Source organism: Aotus nancymaae, unplaced genomic scaffold (genome assembly GCF_030222135.1).
Source record: "Aotus nancymaae isolate 86718 unplaced genomic scaffold, 86718_ANA_hifiasm-v0.15.2.pri h1tg000057l, whole genome shotgun sequence".
Classification (NCBI taxonomy): Eukaryota; Metazoa; Chordata; class Mammalia; order Primates; family Aotidae; genus Aotus; species Aotus nancymaae.
Window position 1 is genome coordinate 787,665 of NW_026988471.1, and position 23,619 is coordinate 811,283.

At 51.2% G+C, this 23,619-nt stretch overlaps 1 protein-coding gene across 4 annotated transcripts in view; it reads left to right on the forward strand.

Annotated features, from left to right (window-relative positions):
• The first annotated feature begins 896 nt into the window (after positions 1-896).
• The window catches only part of TPO (thyroid peroxidase), a 94,118-nt gene continuing 71,395 nt past the window's right edge, over positions 897-23,619 (forward strand). For all 4 annotated transcript variants that reach the window (XM_064363797.1, XM_064363798.1, XM_064363799.1 and 1 more), the window contains exons 1-4: positions 897-990; positions 7,804-7,888; positions 13,527-13,696; positions 16,101-16,233. In XM_064363797.1, the coding sequence (XP_064219867.1) occupies positions 897-990; positions 7,804-7,888; positions 13,527-13,696; positions 16,101-16,233 (482 nt within the window). The remainder of the gene's footprint in view (positions 991-7,803; positions 7,889-13,526; positions 13,697-16,100; positions 16,234-23,619) is intronic.

The following is a 23,619-nucleotide window of genomic DNA, read 5'->3' on the forward strand; positions in this document are numbered from 1 at the left end:
TAAAGGGCGGGTAACTGAGTCCCTGGGAGGCAGCTGCGGCCACACTTCAGAGGAGTCACAGCCACGGATGAAGCGCCCAGCAGTGCAGGTGGCCGAGAAGAGAAAGGTCAGGTTGTGAGGCTTTTCATTTTCCCATTTTCTAAGAGAAATCCGTCACTGAAACGTGAACGCGGTCCGGCAGAGGCTGCCATGGGGGCCGTCGGGGCAGGTCGGGGCGGCGTCTCTTAGCAAGGCCGGCCGGCTGCCTGGTGACCTCGGCTGGAACGCGCGGGTCCCGTAGGGCCGGTTCACGGGTTAGCATCCACTGAGACACGTTCCTCCACACGGGCTCACTGGTGCCGCCTGCTGAACAAAACTACGGGCTCAAAGTAGCCACAGGACTCCTGAGATAAGAAAACAAGGATGTGAAGTAGAAATGGTGCATTTTGAATCTTAACAACTTAATTCTGAAATCATTTTATGGACATAAGAATGTTTTAAGAAATTCGACAGGCATTTAGGGGTTTTATTTATCACTTTTTAAAAGGCCAAGTTTCTAACAGTATTCACATTTTGCCACGTAGATATATCAAACAGATTTCCTTCATTCCCAACAATTATTCCTAGTAAGTTGATACTGTGTGGCATTACCAGACATTCAAATCGGCTGTTACTGAGATACTTTGGCAAGTGAAGCTACCAACTGTGAAAACTCTGCCTTTGAATCACCAGGGCCTGGGGGCCGGCTCAGCGCCGCGGCTTCTGCGCCCCTCCCGACAGGGCGGCGACGCCGGCCTCGCAGACCCCGGGTCTCTGAGAGCCGCCTGCCGCGGAGGAGCCGCCTGGAGCCTGGGGGAGCGGTCCCCACGGCCTTGCCGCGGCTCCACCGCGCTCTGTTTCCCTCCGGTAACTGCAGAATGAGAGCACTCGCTGTCCTGGCTGCCGCGCTCGCCATGGCCTGCACGGACGCCTTCTTCCCTTTCATCTCGAGAGGCAAAGAACTCCTCTGGGGTAAGCAGCTAACACGTTGTGGTCTTCGGGCCTCATACAGTTACTTTTCTCACTTACCAAAATAGAGGGCGTAACGGTAGCTCTTGAGGGTCAGTGTAGGCCCCTGCAGCGTATGTTTGTTATGCTTCAGAAAAGAATTGTGATTCTTGACTTTAGAAGATTAAAATACTGTACATTTCTTTCTTTAAAAAGGAACTGATTTTCCTTGGATGACACAATAGAAAATTTTCACTTTTACCTATTCATATCTATTTTTAAAAAATTTCTTTGGGAGTGTTTTTCTTCTGCTACGAAATTAGTTTTTATTAAACACCTTTTGGGATATGTGTTCTGGAATCAGTCTGGTACAGCGTGAAAACAGGATAAGAAAGCCACTAAGTCGCAGTGGTTAAAATAATCACACATCAAACTCTGCTTATGCTAAATAAATAAACGCTCCACTTTTGCCAAAATGAAGTCCCAACCCTGAGAACACGTGTCACTGGAGCAAAGCCTGCGGGGGCGTCTGTCTGGACGTTCCCACCCCGCAGACACCGCTGGCCCGGGAGCAGGTGACTCCTCGCTGGGCAGGTCCCTGGGCCTCTGGACACAGTCTCGGGGCCGTGGAGCAGCACTAGGACCTCTGCCCTCGACAGCCTTTCCCAGGCCTGGGGGCCTTGTCTGTGCTTCAGGGGCACAGGCTCTGGAGTCCTCGCTGCTCCCAGCCACACCCAGCCCAGCCTTTTGCGGGGGCCACATTTTCTTCCCAATTTTCTGCATCTCAGGACTTCATAGTCATATTATGAGCTGCCGTGAAGTCCCTAACAGACTCGTAGGCTCCTTAAAGAGCTCTCCCTCCACAGCCCCCAGGATGTGCTGGTCACTGCCCACTCTGAGATGGGGGAAGCCACGGGGCCTTTCCCTGCCAGCTTCCATCCATGCTGCAAGGATCCGCTACTCACCCCTGGTTCCTGCCCCTCACCTGCACATGGATAACACTGGAAAATTACCCATCACCACCGTTATTCGTGAGCAAGAATGAGATACTCCATTTAAAGCTGCAAGTGCAGTGCCCTGGCAAACACTAAAAAAAAAAAATTAAATCAGAGTCACAATATCATGAACCTCAGGAAAAAGTGATTCCGTATCTTCCCAGAATAAATCAGCCACTCCGTCACCCAGAACATGCCAGGTGCTCAGTCAGTGGTTTGTGAATCAGTTACTGTTATTTTATTTCATATGTATTAAGGATCTGGATGTATAAAACCAGAGTAAAGCATGTTAGAAGTCAGGAGCTAGTTATGATCAAGTCGTTATACCTGAGAGCTACTCAACAAAATATTTAAAACTTTGTAACATGTTTTTAATTTTAAAAATCACATTTAAAAAGCCAACAGGAATGCAGGATCCACAGCTTTTGCTAAAGCAGTTTTGTAAAATTATTTTTCCATCTCTGAGACGTTTGAGCTTTTCCTTTTGCTTACACGTTTGCGTGATACGTCCCGAGTGCACAGCATGACGGCTGACAGTTTCTCCGCACAGCGGGACGCATCCTTCTGCCCGCCCACTCCAATATTTCCAAGCTGACTTATTATTTATTTGAAATGTGAATGAGTTACTTAAAAAATGTTATGTGTCTCACAGGGTTTCAATTTTACATCCTTTAAGAGTTGTTTTGCAGTTTTAAATTCGTTTGGAAAATGCTGATGCCCAGTGATTATGTGTGTGTTTATGGCACCTGTGCTCACAGACTCTGGGAAGCAAAAGCCTCAGCCTGCTCCCCAGCCTCTGTGCGGCAGGGCCACGAGGACCCCGGTTCCCCAGGCCACGTGGTCACCTGTAAGGAGACAGCGCTCCGCAGGGGTCCTGCTTGGCAGGCGGCTTGCCCGGTATTTGTCAGGCACCCATTTTACAGATCAAAGCATAGAGGTCTGCAGTGCTCAGAAGTGGCAAGGCTGTGGTCACTCAGCCTCACGTCCCAGGTCTTCACAGAGAACCAACACTCATCCTCATACTTGAAGCGTGATGATAAGTGCTCAGTGAGAAGTATCAGGCCAGTGGGGTGGCTCACACCTGTAACCCCAACACTTTGGGGGGCCGAGGCGGGAAGATCACTTGAGGCTAGGAGTTCAAGACCGGCCTGACCAACATGGCAAAACCCCATCTCTACTCAAAATACAAAAAAAGTAACTGGACATGGTGGTGACCATCTGTCATCCCAGCTACTCAGGAGGCTGAGGCACGAGAATCGGCGGAACCCAGGAGGTGGAGGTTGCAGTGAGTGGAGATCGTGACACTGCACTCCAGCCTGGGTGACAGAGTGAGAATCTCAGAGAGAGAGAGAGAAGAAAAACATCAGTCCTGGAGAGAGTCTGTAGCTTTATCAACTTGTCTGTAAATCATGGAAGATGTGAATCAAGAGGGAAAGATCTCGGCAGGTGCTCAGACTGGGAGAGACTCTTGTTCCAGAGCAAGATCCCCCAGGGTCAAACCACAAGGAGAAATGAACTTCAGCACCTGCAAATTCTGTAACAAGAGGCTTTGAAATTCGAAAAAGTTTCATTTCCCCCCAAAATCTACTCATACCCATTGTCATCTAAGAGAAGTTTGCTCTCAACCCCCGCTCTAAAGCGCTGAATTGAGTGCTCATCACCGGAGCCCTGTGTGTTTATCACTGCACAGACCGAGCTGCAGTCCAGCATTTGTGTAAAATCAAGATTTATGTGCAATTATCTTTATGGCAAATATTCCACAAGTTACAGTGGTTAAAAGAAAATAAGACGCAAATGAGCAACGGGAAGCCGAGGCAGTGCCCGCGGACTGGGAAGACGTGGGGAGCTTGCCTAGCGAGTGAGTTTGTTTAAAAAGGAAAGTTGGAAAACCTTCCCCCAGTTTATAAATTTCGGCCAACAGCAATGATTAAAGTGAGGATCAACACACAACTCTGAACGGAAATCAAGTGCTTAGAATCATTCAGGGGCAAAGCTCTGGTCCTGGGAGCTTATGGTTTTGGTGAAGAAAGATTTTGGCTTTCATATACATATATATAATTTTTTTTTTACATGAACAGTCTTTGGAACAAGGCAACTTCCTTCTTCTTTCTGAAATACAGTGTGTTCTTGCATAATGCATCCCTGAATCCCGCCTGTTTAATAAACAATATGAAAATGCATAAAGGAGAATTGGGGGGACCCATGCCTTGCGCCTCTCAGAGCAGGAGCAATCTTGAGAAGGCGCAGGCAGGGAGCATCGGGCCACTTCTGCAGGGCGAGTAATTAAGTCCTGTGACTCCCTGGAATTCAGTGTTCAGTTCTGAAAAAAATAAAGGTCAGGTTCAAACTCCTTAAGTCTATGGTCCTGGCATCCGACTCCTCTTCCCTGGGACTGCTTGGCACAAAGAAGGACGGGCAGCTGCAGGGCTGACGATGGGAAGGGGCTCAAAGCCGGCCACCCAGCTCCCTGGTGGCGGGAGAGCTAACGTGAGCTGCTGGAAACTGAGAAGAAGCAGATGCAGGAAAAGCTGTCTGCACCCCCCGTTTGCCTAAAAGTAGAACATAAATCCACAGAAGTGTCCCCTTCCCTCTCCAGCAGAGCCCAGGCCCTCAACAGCCTGGAACCAGCCCAGAGGCATTTGTGTGGGGAGCCTGAGTGCAGCCCCAGCCTCCCTTCCCGTAGCTGCCCCAGAGCGGCCTCCTCGCAATGTGTTTCCTGGGAGCTCAAAGTCCTTCGCTTTGGTCTTGCAGCTTCTTGGAAATGGGGTGTTCTTTTGCTGAGGGGCTGTGCAGCGGAGTTCTAACTGTCCCTCCAAGTTTCCATCTCCGGGCGCTCAGGGGCTCCCTTGCGGAAGCAGGAGGCCAGGTTAGTAACCTGCCGTGGGTTTTCCTCTTGTGAATGTGCCTTTTGTCAGTCGAATTTAAAATGCCCCATAAAATTAAGATGCAGGGAGAGCGGAGGTTCCTTCCTCCCCTACAGAGGGTACCGATCATCTCTATTCAGCCGAGAAGTATTTAACCCAAACGATGAAACACTGTGGCTCCCAACAGAGACTTGAGACTATCCCATGAGAATTGTGTGTCTCTGGCAGGACGTTTTATACAGAAATGTATTTAGTTTATGAAACTTAAAAGACAATAATAATTTGTAAGCCTATAAAAATATTGTTTTAATTCTGTAAAATATTTTCCAATCAAAAGAAACCAGAGAGTAAGCAACATGTGACCGGTTAAACTGAACAATATACTAATATTGATCAATAACAGAAAATTACCTCTCTAGTAACTGCCATTTCCAAGCATAGTGGAAAAACATAAGCATTTCCTTGTATTTAATCAGTTGCTTCCTAAATAATTATCAAGTACCTGCTGAAAACCAGCCTTTGGTCTCAGTCGTGAATAGCACAGAATTTTGCAGAGCCCTCACTGAGAAAATGCACGTACACAGGTGGTGTGAGTGACAGAGCTAATTTTTTTTCTGGTTCCTAAAGATCAGCAGGATCAAAATTTCATAAAGGAAAAGCTGGGAGCTTGAGGTTGACAATTTCGTGAGACGAAGGATAATCGTCCTCAGCTCTGCAGCGTGGAGGTCAGTCTTGGCCAGGCTGTGGACGTCCTGAATTCTGAGGAGGGCCTGCGTGCAATTCCATGGGCATCCAGAGCCTTCAGATGCTTTCATCAAAGGCACAGGCAGAGGCAGGCCTTGTTCTAGAAAGGTCGCTTGGGTGACGCAGGAGGGACAGGAGGACGGGAGGTGGGGGGATCAGTGCAGGAGCCTGTGGAGAGCTCCTTCTACTAAGGCAGTGGAACGTGAGAGTCGCAGGGGCCAGGCAGGAGTGAGACGTTCTTCCAGAGGGATTGTGGGGACATCACAGCATGGTGAGTGAACGGCAGGACAGACCACGCCCGGGTTTCTTGCTGGGGGACTGGAGTTGGCAGGTGATTATTTCAGGCCATTAACTCCCCTCAGTGGGGAACAGAGGAGGATGGCGTGGCCCAGGAGAGGCGTTAAGGTTGAAAACAGGTGTTTACTGAGAGAGGACGAAAGGAGGGTGAGAGGGGAGGGTAAAGGTCAGAGGAGCCAGGAATGCACCTGGGGTGATGCCAACAGGAGGGAGACCACTGAGGGAAGAGAACCTGGGAATGCAGCTGAGAGAGAGCGGCCAGAGGCTGAAAGCAAATGGCACCAGGGTCCGGAGCACTGAGCGCTTGCCAGCCCGCGGTCAAGAGCCCTGCAAACTTCTCTCTAAAACCATCCTAAGACGTCACTCTGCGGCTAGCAGAGAAAACTGTGCAAGGTGAAGTGATCTGCTGCGTCACGCGGAGGCAGATTGGTCTCACTCCAGAGCCCATGGCCGTCACCCCCTGCCACTTAAGAATGCCAGAACATCCCAAAAGCACCAGAGTCTTGCCTGGGGGGTGAGGAGCGGAGTGGGGGCACAGCTTTGACAAATAAGCTGCCATGGCTGACCTCAGAATCCAAACTGTGAGTTGAGTCGCCTGGGAAATTGCAGCGGGTTCAGAAGGAAATAAGAAGAAAATAAATGAAAATTCCAAGTGTCTTATACCTCAAGCCTTTGTGGAATAGGTGGTTCCCTGGCTCTTGAGAGCTGAAAGGCATCTTGGTAAAGCCCCGAATGCTGCTCCTTGAGGTCGGCCTCTGCCACCGGTCCTGTGAGTCCCAGGCTGCCCTTCCTCTCTCTGCTCCTACTCACTCCCAGGGGCATCCGTCCCACCCCCTACATCTTACTTCCTGAGCTCGCCCACGCTGGTGTGAAACCGGGTCCCCTGTTCAGACTCCACACCCAGAGCCCGCAGCTCTGCTGGCTGTGCTGGGGGGCCCTGGTGGAGCTGTGAGCCCAGCTGGGTGCCCCTCCCTCCCTCCTGCCCTCGCTCCATGAAGCCCCACACCGGGGCCTCTGTGCCCAACCCTGAGGGGTCACCCTCTGCCCCGAGTGCTTAACCACGGGTAACTCATCCCAGAACCCCAAGAGAGATCCGCCATGGAGTTTTCTTAACCTGGCTGTGTCACACCAGGAGAAATTGGGTGGTCCAGGGAACAGACGGGGCGGGGCAGAGTGAGGAGGAAGAAGTGATGGGGGAGTTTGTTTGCTGCCTGGGTGGGGACCAGCATGGAAGGCGCTTGGGGCTGAAGCCTTGAAGAACCTGCAGGCGCCTCTCCTGGGCCGACCTCCTGCAGACGCCCCGCTGGGCCGGGCGGAGAGCGGGAGCCTGGTGTCCCCTCAGGGACTTGTATCTGCTTTTGGGATCCATCATTTCCCTTGATGGAGTGTTGATGCCTCACAAGTGCATTCAGCAGCGCTGTGTGATCATGACTGGAAGCACTGCCGTCTTCCTGTTACCGTCTAGAACTTCACATTTTTACCCAGAAACGTTCCAGGTTCTATAACGAGTAACATAGGAGTGAGTGTTTTCGCTGGAACATGCTGGTATAATGGAAGCATTTTATCTTTTATTAAGTACACAAATTAAGATAGGCAAATCTTATTATCAACTTTACCGCTAGTTCAGGTAACCAGTGATAAATATTCAGAATATAAGTTACTCAGAATCATTTAAGTGACTTGGGCAAGTGAGAAATTAAGGTGAGCGACTCACTCGTCCCATCCTCCAGGCAGCTCTGTGCGTGGGGAACGGACGCCCCTCTGTATGGGGAAGCAAAGGCCCTAGAGGGAAGCGACCCCCGGGACCTGGCCAACCCGCCTGCCCCGGAAGCTGTGTGGGCCTCACCACAGCAGCACGGGCTTGAGGGGCAAAGCGACAGCGTCAGGGAATTGCCGAACCGTCACTGCGCTTTGATTGTGTGACACTCTGTTTCTAGGAAAGCCTGCGGAGTCTCGCATTGCCAGCATCCTGGAGGAAAGCAAGTGCCTGGTAGACACCGCCATGTACGCCACGATGCAGAGGTGAGCCCTGCGGAGGGGCCGCCCCCCCAATGCCACCTACGGGCGCGTCCCCCCGACATCTGCACAGGCGTGGCCTGATTTTCACAATTGCAAATGGAAACCTGAAGCTTGCCAGGGCTCATTTACTTCCCCGGTGTCCCATGTAAGCAGCCGCCAGAACTGGTATTTAATCTCCAATCGTTCTTTAGCAAGGCAGAGAGGAAGAGCACCGTGATCCAGCCAACACCTGCAGACACGGTACCCTCCATCGGTCCAGGTCCCCTCTGTTGTTACGTATTTCCTGGATCGTCAAAGGACGATAGAGGCTCCTGATAGCAAAACGGGCCTCTCTCCTCAAGGATTAGGACAGATTAGGGACAAAAGCGAGACCTAGATCCGGATCTTTGGTGATGTGACTGTGACATGACCCGAGGCACATAAAAGATAATTAAATGGGGCGCGCCTCCATTCTTTAGGTACTTAGCATTTGCGATTATGTGACAGACACCACTATTAAGGATACTGTGGTCTCATGTTACCCATTTAGAAAAAGAAAAGAAAAGCAGAAAACCTGTGAAGCAGTTTGTCCTTCCACGCTTATTATTTTGTAGAAAGTTGACTCATAATTATAGAAGCTCTTGAGATACAAAGTATCAAAAGACAGCAGTTAATGTATTCCAAATTTCTATTATTTCAGCCAGAAAAATACCTTATTGTTCACATTGGTTGCAAACAAATTGTTATTTATTTCCTAAAAATTGAATCAAAGGGAAAATAAGGAAAAAAATATTTCTCATAAACTCATGCACGCTGTAATATGTGTAAAACGGGCAGGAATTACTTGGGAAGAGGTGGGAGTGGGGAGTGGGGAGGGGGGTGGGTGCCACGTGCGTAGTTAGGAGTGTGTGCTGCTCTTGTGGTGGCAAGTTGTGAACCCAAGGACTAAGACAGATCTCGATCCACTTAGAACGTTTATTTTGCCAAGGTTAGGGAAGCGTCCGTGTCACAGTGTCAGGCGGTCCTGAGGACATGCACCCACGATGGCTGGGGGAAAGCTTGCTTTTACACATCCTAGAGAGACATAAGACGCCAATCAACACGTGTCAGATGGACATGGTGGGGAGCTTCCAGGTCGTAAGCAGATGTCACATTTTTCTGATTGGCAGTTGGTTGAAACAATTATCAATAGGAAGGAATGTCTGGGTTGCGTTAAGGCTTGTGGGCACCAAGCTTTTGTGATGAAGCCTCCAGGTTAGCAGGCATCGCAGAGAATAGATCGTGAATGTTTCCTATCAGACTTAAGGTCTGTGCTGATGTTGATGCCGGTGGGTACAATGAGGCACGTCCAACCCATGACTTTCCCGTCACGGCCTGAACCAGCTTTTCCGGTTACCTTTGGAATGCTCTTGGCCGAGATGAGGAATCCACTCAGGTGTTTAGCGGAGGACATTAGAATCTTATTTTTGGTTTACAAATTGCATGTTACCAGGCCCCTTTTGAAATCAACGCCTTGATCCTAAGGATGCACTGGAGTGGGGGAAGCCAGGGAGAGGTGTCTGCTGCAGAGACTCTTGGCAAGATTTGCCTTTTGATAGCTCTCAAAAATTACCTGTATACCTATTCCAACTGTGTTTCTTTCCTTAAGAAATTCTGTTTCTGCTGAGGAACAGTCATCGTTCCAGATGCTGCGACACAGAGATGAATGAGATCATTTTATATTCCCACAGGTCCCTGCCCCTTCTGTAAAGACAGACCCCTGAGTGGTGCACTTCATTTAGGGATGGGTTTGTTACAGATCATCAGAAAACGTGATGGCTGGTGGTTAGAGAACCGGCTTTGAGTAAAAGTCTTAATAGTAATAAAATGCTTTTACCCTTCAAAACACATCTAGTTACTTTAGAGCTGAAAAGGAAAACAGAACTTTTCCCTAAATAATAATATCGGAAGCGAGAGTGTGCCGAAGTTCCCTCTTCCACGGGCTCGCGGACGGCGGTGTGGCCCGGGCGTTTGGAAAGTGTTTATGAAAAAGGAGCGCCTGAGACTCCACCCTTCGCCCTCACGCATCACGTCACTTACCTGGGTAGCGTGGGGTCGGGGACGGAGGACTTTGCTCCCAAGGTAGATGCAGCCAGAGTTTTAGTGTTTGTCCTCATTCCCTGAGACCAGCTCCCATAGAGCAATGGGAAGGAGACCAGGACAGGCTGCTCACTGGTGACGGGGGCCTGTACCTGGGGACCCGGATCTTTACAACGTGCAGTGAGCACGCCGGCCCAGGCTCTGGGGAAGAGCATCCCTGTTTGACGGGAGAGTGTGCAGTACGTTCTGGAGGAAGACACGACCTGGCAGGCACCCCTCGGACAGGGCAATGTGCATTGATCCCACCGTGGCAGAGAGCGGCCACTGCCGTGAGGAGCAAAGGCCTCTGGACTCACCCAGCTTCCTGCAAGGGCCTCACCAGGACCACACTCAGTTGGGGAACCGACCCTGAATGAGCCAAAGCTTGCACTTACTTGCCTTTAAAACAAAGTCTAAACTGCAGTCACTCTGAGCGTGCTTTTTTTTTTTTTCTCTCTCTCTCTGAGGACTGCACACACTTCCTACCTCAGATTTGGTGCCCAAGTAGGGCGGGAGCAACTCCTTCCCTTTCTCCCCTTCCTAATTGTGTGATTTGGGTGAGGGCAGAAAAGCATTAGCACGAGGAGGCTGTGGGTCCGGGGAGACCAGAGGCCAAGGAATCACATGCTCCCATCGGTCTCCGTGGCTCGCCCATGCTCTCTCCAGGATCATATTCCTTGAGCAGTAAATTCGTTCCTTCTCAGCATTCAGGGACAGTTTCCAATATTCAGAATTCACTGTGAGTTCCGGAGCGTATTCCGCCCGGAATATCTGCACTTAGATTGGTGATACCATGTGCGTCTGTTCAGTGTTCACAGTGAAACGTTCTGGGCATTGCTGGGGCAGCAGATAGACCAGCTAAAGTAGTGTTTTTACTCAATCAAATGAAGCTTCTGGATGGTGTCCACGAGCCAAGACCGATCCGGAGAATCAGTGCGAACACATGTCTGACACATGGCTCTGCCCTGGGCTCCACACACTAAGAATGCGAAATCAGCTGGAGTCACAGTTCCCCTAACTGGAGTTTGACTTTCAGACATTGTGCTGCAATTTAGAGCCTGCAAGTGTCGCCCCTTAATATCTTGCTCGTGTGCTGAAGCTGAGGTCTTACAGTAACATGTGTCTGCCTCCGGAATGACCCACGGCTGCGGCCCCTGGGAAATAGCTGCAGATGAACAGCGCAGACTGCTGTGGCTTGTGGGGTGGTTGAAGCACCTCTCCAGGCTCTCCTGAACTGAGCTCCCTGTAGGCTAAGCTCTGCAGAGCGTGGACACGACGAGACCGTGACCAGCCAGCGAGGGAGAGCCCTCTGGGCTGCACGGCAGTGACAGGGACAGGAAGGGCTGGCACGAGCAGCGTGGCCTGGGGACCCATCCAGTGGACCCACTGGGTGAGACACTGTAGGCCATGGTCAGGAGCTGAGCTCTTTCCCTGATGTAGCCCTTTTGGTGCCAGCTTGTGTTGTCCTGTGGGTGCCAGGTGAGAGAAAGGATGACACAGGTGAGCCCTGAAGTGCATGTAGGTGATGCTCTAGGAGGCACAGAAAGTGGATTTCATCAGAAGCAGTGCCCTTGGCCTTCAGATCTCAGAGATTCTCGTTCTTCCTATCAGCCAAATTTCTTGCTCAGATAGATTTTAGATAAATGTCTCCAAGGAAAGCGTGCATTTTGGGGAGGGTCTCTATCCTGTCCGCCATGCCGAGTCCTGGGGAGCCCCACAGGTGCTTATGCTCCGGCTCTGCTGCTTCTGTGACTGACAAAGTCATTTGTTCCTGGTGAGGGGGGGCCTTCAGGTGACGGGAGGCCTGCAGGTGAGGTGAGGTCTGCAGGTGAGGTGAGGGGGGCCTTCAGGTGAGGGGGGCCTGCAGGTGAGGTGAGGGGTCTGCAGGTGAGGGGGTCTGCAGGTGAGGGGGGCTGCAGGTGAGGGGGCTACAGGTCAGGTGAAGCCTGCAGGTGAGGGGCCTGCAGGTGAGGGGGGGCTGCAGGTGAGGAGGCTGTAGGTGAGGGGGGCTGCAGGTGAGGGGTCTGCAGGTGAGAGGGCTGTAGGTGAGGGGGGCTGCAGGTGAGGGGCCTGCAGGTGAGAGGGCTGTAGGTGAGGGGGTCTGTAGGTGAGGGGGGCTGCAGGTGAGAGGGCTGTAGGTGAGGGGGTCTGTAGGTGAGGGGGGCTGCAGGTGAGGGGGGCTGCAGGTGAGGGGGCTACAGGTCAGGTGAGGCCTGCAGGTGAGGGGGGCTGCAGGTGAGGGGGGCTGCAGATGAGGGGTCTGCAGGTGAGGGGGGCTGCAGGTGAGGGGGGCTGCAGGTGAGGGGGCTACAGGTCAGGTGAGGCCTGCAGGTGAGGGGCCTACAGGTGAGGGGGGCTGCAGGTGAGGGGGGCTGCAGGTGAGGAGGGGCTGCAGGTGAGGGGCCTGCAGGTGAGGGGGGCTGCAGGTGAGGGGGGCTGCAGATGAGGGGTCTGCAGGTGAGGGGGGCTGCAGGTGAGGGGTCTGCAGGTGAGGGGTCTGCAGGTGAGGGGGGCTGCAGGTGAGGGGTCTGCAGGTGAGGGGTCTGCAGGTGAGGGGGGCTGCAGGTGAGGGGGCTGCAGGTGAGGGGTCTGCAGGTGAGGGGTCTGCAGGTGAGGGGTCTGCAGGTGAGGGGGCTGCAGGTGAGGGGGGCTGCAGGTGAGGAGGGGCTGCAGGTGAGGGGCCTGCAGGTGAGGGGGGCTGCAGGTGAGGGGGGCTGCAGATGAGGGGTCTGCAGGTGAGGGGGGCTGCAGGTGAGGGGTCTGCAGATGAGGGGTCTGCAGGTGAGGGGGGCTGCAGGTGAGGGGTCTGCAGGTGAGGGGTCTGCAGGTGAGGGGGGCTGCAGGTGAGGGGGCTGCAGGTGAGGGGTCTGCAGGTGAGGGGTCTGCAGGTGAGGGGTCTGCAGGTGAGGGGTCTGCAGGTGAGGGGGGCTGCAGGTGAGGGGGCTGCAGGTGAGGGGTCTGCAGGTGAGGGGTCTGCAGGTGAGGGGTCTGCAGGTGAGGGGGCTGCAGGTGAGGGGAGGTTTCACAGGTGTCTTCTTCTATGAGGGTGTATGTAGCTCTACTGTGAACACCTTCACTGCCCCGCCCCGGGGCTGCGCTGGAGTGGGAAGGGAAGAAGTTACAGCCGGGACACAGGTGCCCTCGCCAGGCCTTGGCTCTGAGATCGGGTTGAGGCCGTGTACTCTCCAGGCTCCTGTTTCATCAGCTGGGACATAAGCAAATCATGTCTCGGTTTGGATGTGATGGTCTGTCGACGATTGTTATGAGAATCAAATTTGTTCAGATACGGCAGCTTTGGAAAGGGAAGGATGAGCCGTTCTCATCATCGTTCAATACTGATGCTCACTGACACCGTTTCTATTACGAAACCTGATGAGCCCATGGACAGCCGCTGCACGTTTCACCTTCGCATGCCCCGCAGTGCCCGTCGCACGGTCTGGGACACAGTAGTTACTCAACAAACGTCTGCTTATTTAAATAGTAATTAAGTACCAAAGCTGCCATAGACAAATGATCTATTCTATGTCTTCTTTATGTGCCATAGAAACCTCAAAAAAAGAGAAATCCTTTCCCCAGCTCAGCTTCTGTCTTTTTCCAAACTTCCTGAGCCAACGAGCGGCGCGATTGCCCGAGCAGCAGAGATAATGGAAACATCAATACAAGCGATGAAAAGAAAAGTCAGCCTGGAAACCCAGCAGTCACGGCACCCCACCGGTAATGCGCGCACCTCTCCCCCAAACCCAGCAGTCACGGCACCCCACCGGTAATGCGTGCCCGTCTCCCCAGAACCCAGCAGTCACGGCACCCCACCGGTAATGCGTGCCCGTCTCCCCACTAGAAGGGCGCTCCTGAGGGAGGACACCGTGACTTTGTCCAGGGCTTGCTTGTTCAGAGCGTGTTTTTCACTTGAGGCCGAGCAGGCTGGGACTCCGGCTCTTTCCAAGCACAAAAGCTGGAATTTAAAAAAATGCTTACCAAACAGTCTCCATATCTTATTTTTGCTATTCTGAAAAATAGCTGTTTCTCTCCTATTCAAATCAAATTTGAAAATTAGCTCGATAAGCTAAACATCCATTTTATGGTATAAAATAATTTAGGAATGCTCCCATAGCCTTCCTCCTAGTTAAAACTTGGCAAGCTCCTTCATAAACCCTCTTCGACGAGGGGCCTTGCCGTGTGAGGCAGCGTGTTGTGGGAAGCCCCGTGTTCCCACCGAGTTCCCGTTGCCTTAGCGGAGATCCCCGGGACCTTGGAGAGCCAATCCGCTCCTCTCTGCGGTGAGGACAGCAGCACTGCTCACTCTGACGGCGATCGGAAGGCCAGCGCGTAAGCCAGGAGCAAATGCCAGCATTTCCTTATCTCTTTATAAAGCACTCTATGGGCATAAGATACTGAGCTGGTAACACGGGCAGTCAGAAGGCATATTAGTGGTTCCTGTGATGGGGAGCAAGGAAGCGAAATGTCTTTTTAGTTAATTTATCAAGATTATTTTCTGTGCAGTGTCATGAGCTACTTGGCCTCTGAGTTCCTCCTTCTAACTCGCTATAAATCAATTCGCTGCTGGTTTACTTGGCTTTTAGAATAAGACAAACTTGGCTAAACCAGTACTAACCAGAATTCTCAAATCCTAAACTTAACAGTGAAGTTTAATTAATTTCATGGCAACCTAAGATTCATTTGAAAGGCCTTTTCTTTCAAATATGTGGTCAAACGATGCTTTCGAGAACTTTGGTCCACAGTCCTGTCACGGGTCCCGCCAGGCCCCCTATGGAAATGGCAGCTCCTGGCGTCAGAAGATGTGGGTCTTTCTGGTCCCTGTTTTAGAGACACTTGCCCGTTGCTGGGTCTGTAGAGACAGATGTTTAGGGGAGCAGGCTATCACGTAGAACTTAAGGACTCCATAATTTAGAATGTTTCAAAATTATTTCCATTGTAAGCATAGCCAATCCAGAAAATTTAGAATGCGAGGAAGGTAAAAAGCTTCCCCGTTACTTCTGGCTACTTCATCACCAAGCAATAACTCCATGAAATGGCAGTGCCTCTCCTTCTAGACTGTTCCTTCACGTTAGTCTCATGACGTGACTGTAACCTAGTGGCTCTTTTCCATTGCACAAGATTTGTTGTCTGCAAGCACCCGCTCAAGGACTTCCCTGTCAGGAAGAACCTGTGCTCGGCTCTTCCAGGAAGGCTGATCCTCCCCCAGCTGAACGCTCGCTGCAGCCCCAGGGTTTACCTAACTGTCCCCACAGAGCCGTTTGCACTGTGTTGCTCGTGAGCATCCATGACTGAAAGACTGGTTTGTCTCATGTCTGGAAATGTAATGCATTCCTTCCTGGCATTTTTTTTCTACTGAATATCTCACTTTCACTGGTATCTGGTTAGTCAAAGTTCTGTGGCATTATCATCATAGGTTTATATGAAGCATCTTGGAGAAGTAACGGATGATCACCTCTGCTAATGGACAGCAAAGCCACTCTCACTTTCATTCGCTGAATAGCATATAAATTATAGTGATGTAGCTGACCAAAGAAACAAAGAAACAGACAAACAAACCAGGAAATTGTTTTCTGGGCTCTCGTCTCATCTGGAAAGATTTACGAGGGAACCAAAAATCAATACAAAGGAGAAGTGAAAGGTGTGATAGATAAGTGCAGCACCTTCATCAAGACAAGGTTTCTCCACATTGGGCACGGGATAAATTCTACTCTTTGCTGTCTTCTAAAGCACTGCGGCCATTACTGGGCACATGTGCCTGACTGTGCAGTTGTGATGAATGAGCCCGGGAGACGTGCTCGTGAGAGATGATGGTAGCTGCAAAGTTATTTGCTGGCTTATGCCCCTGGGGGCTGAGAGCTCTTAGATTGCTTTTCTGAAAGATCACAGAGCAAAATAAAATTTTAAAATCCCCATGTTTCTAGCAATAAGGAAGCTCAAGGGGATTAAATGAGTGAGCACTTGATGTAAAGGGAGAAAGCAGATTTTTTTCGAAAACGGTGACCCCAGTTACATATGAATCCCAAATTCAGATGCTGGAGCCATTTTTGAGACTGCAGTAGAGTATTTGTTAGGTGGATTTGTGATTCCAAGCGCAGAATTCATGGTTCCCTGTTTTCCACAGATGCTTTATCAGAAGATCTGCTGAGCGTCGTTGCAAACATGTCCGGATGCCTGGCCTACATGCTGCCACCAAAATGCCCAAACACCTGCCTGGCCAACAAATACAGACTCATCACGGGAGCGTGCAACAACAGGTACTGTGATTTTCTTCACCTTCTCGTGAACGTTGGATCTGGACATGACTGGATGCCGTCAGGAAGGAGCCTCTCCATCCACGGGTGGGTCAGCACCCGGCCCTGAGCGCCCGACTCGTGCCCTTGGGCTCCCCGACGCCGCCCCCTGCAGGCCTGGGGGTGCCTCAGCAGCGTGCCGAGCGGCAGTCATTCCAGCCACAATGCCCCATCCACGTAGAGGCTTATAGGGCGCTCTTAACTTCCTAAACCCATAAATGCCACCGCCGTTCGCCTAAGAGCTCAAGCCACATGCTTAAGCCCATCCTTGATTCCACTAACTCCCCTACCCGTTGTCCCCAGTGCACCCCCAAGACTGTCTCTTTTACCTCCAAAATGAGTCCTCTGCACTCCTGGCCACCTTAGCTGAAGGCGAAATAATCAGCCAGCTGCCACCGTGCGGTGGTCCCCTCCCGGGTTCTCCTAATTTAACCCTTGTGTCGTGCCCCACACCATCTCAGCGTCCTTCTCTACGCCCTCCCTGGGTCCCCACTGCACTCGGAGTGAGTTCAGATCTGCCCACCTCCTTGGGTCCACTGTGGCAGCAGGTAGACAGGAGCTCTGGCCACAAACACAGGCGTGGGATTCAGGCTGGGGTTCAGAATGGTTTCTGAAGATGGTGATATGGAAGTGAGGCAAATCTTTTAAAGGATGAGTGGGGATTTCCCAAATGGCCCACGGAGTGGGGGAGACGGCTTTGCAAAGGCGGGAAAGAGCTGGACACGTTTGGGCTGAAACACACAGCCTTTGGCACACATGGGGCGGGGGGACAGCAGCCGGGGTTGTGGTGCCTGTGGGGTCTGGGGAAGCAGTGCACCCTGGGGTCACCTAGAAGCTTTGTCAGAATCTTGCGGCACCAGGGTGACTGCAGGTTTGGCGTTCACCGACGCACACAGCAAAGTTGCTTAGCATGGAAGAGCTCCTCGAGGGGACTCCCGCTCCTGGCTGCTGGGTGTGCTGAGGTCAGAAGGAAGACATCCCCCTCCCCCGAGACAGGAATCAGCAGGACCCAGGCGGAGCCCTGGCCTGGACCAGCAGTGTCCTGAGACAGAGTGCAGGGGCTTTGGGACAATGAACAGGAATCGGAGTCCTGGGTGTTTGATGGTGGTTAAGAACAGCGGCTTTGTAACTGGATGGCCCTGGATTTGAAAACTGGAGTCGCCACCTATCAGAGGGCAGTTTGTTTACAGTCTCTGAGCTGTAGGAGCTTGTGTGTAAAGACCCAAGGCAGGAACGCATAACCTGGCCACGTGTAAGGACCAGATCTTAGGACCGTGGAGCCCCAGCTGTAAGAGGCAGCCTGTGCTGAACGCGGACCACACAGGAGCCTGCTGTCCACTCCTCCTGCCCCGAAGCCTGGGAGGTCTGTGCTTACCTGGGAAAGCGGGCTCAGAGCTGGAGATGGCACGTCTTCTGTCCTCAGAGCTCAGTGGGAGACACAGGTGTAGACAAAGGATGCACAGAAGGAGGTGATGCCTGGGAGCACAGGACGCTGAGATGGCTGGTGGGATGCACGGCTGGAGAGACCAGGCCCCGGTGGAGGAGGGGTGCGGCTGGAGGGACTGGGCCGGGTGGAGGAGGGGTGGGGCTGGAGGGACTGGGCTGGGTGGAGGAGGGGTGCGGCTGGAGGGACTGGGCCGGGTGGAGGAGGGGTGCGGCTGGAGGGACTGGGCTGGGTGGAGGAGGGATGCGGCTGGAGGGACTGGGCTGGGTGGAGGAGGGGTGCGGCTGGAGGGCCAGGGTGGAGGAGGGGATGAGGCAGGTGCACTGTTGAGCCAGAGGCCAGAGTGAAGATGGCTTGGACTACACGGGGAGGAGCAAGGTCTTCAGCAGAGCAGAGCGGGCTGTAAGCTGCAGGTGCATGTTGAGGCTGGGGGACTCCTGGCGATGGTGGTGTTGAAGGTATGGGGGTGGGGCTGCTCTCTGAATGGGTTTCGGGTGTTGTTTGCTTTTCTCTTCCACATACTTCTGATTTTATTAAAGAAATATAAAACATTGAACTCTGCATTGCTAAGCACGATTATCTTAAGAATCAGGGAGTCTTCATACTTCCTGAATGTGTTCAACACCTCTGGCATGTCTTAAACAGCAGAGTTAACAAGTCTCACAGCAGATGGCATTGGCAAGTCTTGGGTGGTTCATTTTTTCTCTGCAGGCTGAGACCTGTTAGTGCCAAAACCCACCAGGACCAAGCTCAAATTTATATACATCCAACTGAGATAAAAACAGCCCAAACAAGCAGACTTTAAGCCACTTGGAGCCTACCTCTTTGTATCTTCCACGAAAGCTCTCCCAGCATTGGTAAGACGCAGCCTCCCGGTCATCAGCCCCCAGGTTGCTGCTGCCCCTGCAGTTGCCTGCCCAGAGACTCTCCCTCTACCTCACCATGTTGCCGGGTAATCAGCAGACACGGAGACCCTCTGATTCCCCACCGTGAGTTCCTCGCCACCTGTCTGGGTGGTCCTCCCTCACCTTAGCCTCTGGATGGCCCCTGCCTTGAAGAATGCCCCCTCTTCTGCACCTGTGCCCAAGAACCACCCCAAAGGTGTGTGTGCCTCTCTGCCTCCCCCAGTCCTATCTTTTGCCTTCGTCAGCCCTGAGTTCCCAGAACTTCCCCATGCTCGCTAAATTGCTAAGTTCCCCTCCAGTGGCCTCCTAAGCTTCTTCAGCGTCCCTCTCGGTGACCAGCCCCTGAGTGCCCACCCACACCTTCCCATCCTTGCCTGGGATGGTGTGACTCACTAGGACCCTTCCTGCCCCGGGGGAGGTGCCCTGGCCTCTCCGGGCACCCAGAGAGACTGTGGCCGTGCCCTTGCATGGCAGCAGCTCTCTGACCTGGGTCTGGTTGTGTTTCTATTTATCGTTTCTTGACTAGTGTGCCGGCTACCTTGGGGGAAATGTTCAGCTTCACACTCCGGGCAGGAGGTCCCCAGGCAATATTCTCAGCACATCACCACCACACAGCTGTCCTGACGGTGTGTGTCTTATAGGACAAAAGGCTACATGGGCTTCTTTACTTGATCCTAAAATTCCGAATACATTTTAGAATCGTTGCGACTTCCAGTCGACATGTTTCCCATTTGCTTTGGTCGTTCACGTATGGGATTAAAGAATTAAGGCAGATGTTGTTTCTGACACATCATTTTTAACTTAGAGAATGTATATTCCTTTTGATTAATTCTGGTGACTAAGCTTTGCTTCCGTATCGTTGCTGGGTCAGATGATGCATTTTTCTTCCAATTACGAAGGGCACATTGGTCATCTGCAGTGAGTTAGGGTGTTTATGTGTGAGGCTCATCAATGGTCACCATTCCTCAAAAGGTTTTGAATAATTAAATCTCATATTAATCATTTCCACGATTTTGTGTTTCCCTTTTATTGTCTAAAATCTCACCCATGTTTCTTTCTTGCTGCGTTTGGATTTCGTTTTGTCTCTGCCTTTCTTTTGGATCTGAGTTGGATGCACCGTGTTTTCTTTTCCTGCTCTCTTGTTCCTTCCTAAAGGTCATTCTGGTCCTGCCCCGGCCACTGCCACCGCTGTGCTGTATTTCCAAGCGACCTTTGGGTGTTGGGTACAATGACATCTTTAAGACAAATGTTACTTGGAATTAACTTTTGAAATTCTAAATGTATAAATGGTGGATTTTTAAAACTCATTCATTTCTACTGGTTTTCTTGCTTTATGATGAGATATACAAACGTCACAAATGGATGATGGGTTTCTAAGCTTGGTTCTTCCTAGTTGCCTAAGACATATCACATAAAATTACTTAATAAGTAGTGGGAAAAAATGATGTTTTTTCATCATTTCACCAGGAGTTTTTGTTTGTTTGATGTGGTCAGTGACACAGTAGCTGCCACGTTGGAAGGGAATGGGGCAGGATCCGTGTTTGTACAATGTGGTCGGTGACACAGTAGCTGCCATGTTGGAAGGGAATGGGGCAGGCTCCTTCTTGTTTGTACAATGTGGTCGATGACACAGTAGCTGCCACGTTGGAAGGGAATGGGGCAGGCTCCTAGTTTGTACAATGTGGTCGGTGACACAGTAGCTGCCATGTTGGAAGGTAATGGGGCAGGCTCCTTCTTGTTTGTACAATGTGGTCGGTGACACAGTAGCTGCCACGTTGGAAGGGAATGGGGCAGGCTCCTAGTTTGTACAATGTGGTCAGTGACACAGTAGCTGTCACGTTGGAAGGGAATGGGGCAGGCTCCTTCTTGTTTGTACAATGTGGTCGGTGACACAGTAGCTGCCATGTTGGAAGGGAATGGGGCAGGCTCCTAGTTTGTACAATGTGGTCGGTGACACAGTAGCTGCCATGTCGGAAGGGAATGGGGCAGGCTCCTTGTTTGTACAATGTGGTCGGTGACACAGTAGCTGCCATGTTGGAAGGGAATGGGGCAGGCTCCTTGTTTGTACAATGTGGTCAGTGACACAGTAGCTGCCACGTTGGAAGGGAATGAGGCAGGCTCCCTGTTTGTACAATGTGGTCGGTGACACAGTAGCTGCCATGTTGGAAGGGAATGGGGCAGGCTCCCTGTTTGTACAATGTGGTCGGTGACACAGTAGCTGCCATGTTGGAAGGGAATGGGGCAGGCTCCTTGTTTGTACAATGTGGTCAGTGACACAGTAGCTGTCACGTTGGAAGGGAATGGGGCAGGCTCCTTCTTGTTTGTACAATGTGGTCAGTGACACAGTAGCTGCCATGTTGGAAGGGAATGGGGCAGGCTCCTTCTTGTTTGTACAATGTGGTCAGTGACACAGTAGCTGCCATGTTGGAAGGGAATGGGGCAGGCTCCTTGTTTGTACAATGTGGTCGGTGACACAGTAGCTGCCATGTTGGAAGGGAATGGGGCAGGCTCCTTGTTTGTACAATGTGGTCGGTGACACAGTAGCTGCCACGTTGGAAGGGAATGAGGCAGGCTCCCTGTTTGTACAATGTGGTCGGTGACACAGTAGCTGCCATGTTGGAAGGGAATGGGGCAGGCTCCTTGTTTGTACAATGTGGTCGGTGACACAGTAGCTGCCATGTTGGAAGGGAATGGGGCAGGCTCCTTGTTTGTACAATGTGGTCGGTGACACAGTAGCTGCCATGTTGGAAGGGAATGGGGCAGGTTCCTAGTTTGTACAATGTGGTCAGTGACACAGTAGCTGCCACGTTGGAAGGGAATGGGGCAGGCTCCTTCTTGTTTGTACAATGTGGTCGGTGACACAGTAGCTGCCATGTTGGAAGAGATGGGGCAGGCTCCTTGTTTGTACAATGTGGTCGGTGACACAGTAGCTGCCATGTTGGAAGGGAATGGGGCAGGCTCCTTATAAATTTTGAGTCTTTTTTCCTTTTCACTTTGTCCAAAAAGAAATTATCAGGTCTCTGTATAAGCCCGTATTTTTTACCACATGAGTGTGTGTGCATACACAGCAATCTTGTCCTTTAAAAATTTTTTGACTCTCTAAGTATAAAGCTGAAGCTATCAGGAATGGTGTTGATAATCGTGTGTTTGGGATGAAGGTGTTTTGCTGGTATCATTTACAGGATTTCCAGCTTCTTTTTCTGTTTCTGTTACCAACCTGTGGAAACCTCTTCATCATCCTGGCCTCAGATCCGGGTTCTTGACTCTCCTGCACTCCCAGCCAGCTGAGGCTGCTGTTCCCCGCCTGTGTGTTTTTATGGATGACTGGGAGTTGAGGGCTTGGAGGTGGGTCTGGGCAGGGCTCGTGTCGCTCTCAGGTTCCCCTTGCGAGAAGCATCCAGCTGGTGTCGGCGGAGAACAGCATCCCCAGGGCCTGAGAATATCCTGCAGAAATTTGGGTTTCAGTGTGTGCTTGGCATCAGTCTAGAGATAAGATAAATTCTATTTTAAAAATCAAGTGCTCCAGGGTGGGATGTCGATATAGCTGGCTGTGTCCCCACCCAAATCTCATTTGAATTCCCATGGGTTTGTGGGAGGGACCTGGTGGGAGGTAATTGAATCATGGGGGCAGGTCTTTCCTGTGCTGTTCTCATGATAGTAAGTCTCTTGAGATCTGACAGTTTTATAAGGAGGAGTTCCCCCGCACAAGCTCTCTTTCTGCCCTCTGCCATCCATGGAAGACGTGACCTGCTCCTCTTTGCCTTCCACCATGATTGTGAGGCCTTCCCAGCCACATGCAACCATGAGTCCATTAATCCTCTTTTCTTCCCAGTCTTGGGTTCGTCTTTATCAGCAGCATGACAACAGACTAACACAGATGAAGTAGGGGAGGGCTACTGAAGAACTGAAGCCTCTTAGCTGCTGGCAACAGCTGCAGTTGGGGTGGAATCACTCCTGGCCAGTCCTCCGGAGGCAGGGGGGTCATTGTGGAGATCTGTGTGACACAACGTCTAGAAAACAAAGGGGCCACGAGCCACCGTTTGCTCTGTAGTCTAATCCAGTGGACCGTCTTATCACATGCGATGTGAGACAGTGTATTACATATGATTATGCACAAGTACAAATACATGTGATACACTGTAAGACAGTATAATATTCATACGATAAATATTAATTCACCTAGATACTTTATGTAGAATTTGCCTTCAGTTTTATGTTGATATATGTGATATTGATTATGTCTATGTGATGTATGTGATAAGAACTTCTCTGTGTGTTCTTGAGAAAGTGCTCACATTCCCGTGCATAATGGAAAAGCCATCCTATTTTGAAATAGAACACAAGATTCCGACCAGTACTCTGCCAGTTAAAAGCTGCTTAGAATTCATGTCTTTGACTCTCCAATTCTCTGCATCTGGAAAATGGCAAAGATAGTGATGCTTGTTCACAGAGTTGTCATGAGGCTGAAGTGAAATCATGGCAGCAGAAATACTTTGGGAGCAATAATGCTTTAAAGTCAGCAACTGTTTATGTAAATAATGTCTGCCTTGGAAGCCGCTTTCTTCAAAGATTCTGTGAGTCTTGATTCTTGACGAGGTGTAATTTATCTTTGAAAAATTGCACTATTTCCTGCTGGGCGTGGTGGCTCATGCCTGTAATCCCAGCACTTTGGGAGGCTGAAGTTGGGGGATCACTTGAGCCCAGGAGCTCAAGACCAGCCTGGGCAACAAGGCAAGACCTCATCTCTAAAACAAACAAACAGACAAACCAACAAACAAACAAAAATTGAGTTTTGATCTGAGGAACTACTGCAGTAAAGTTCTGTGTCTCACAAAAGTGGCACAGTGGATAGAATCCATCGCCGCCATAGTGGCTGTGAATAGACTGCTACTGTTAAATTGGGGTACAACTTACTCAGGGCTGGGGGTGAATCCGGAGGCACAGGTAGCCGAGTCTCCTAAGGGCCTGAACCCCCATATGCGGATGGAGGACTTTACACCC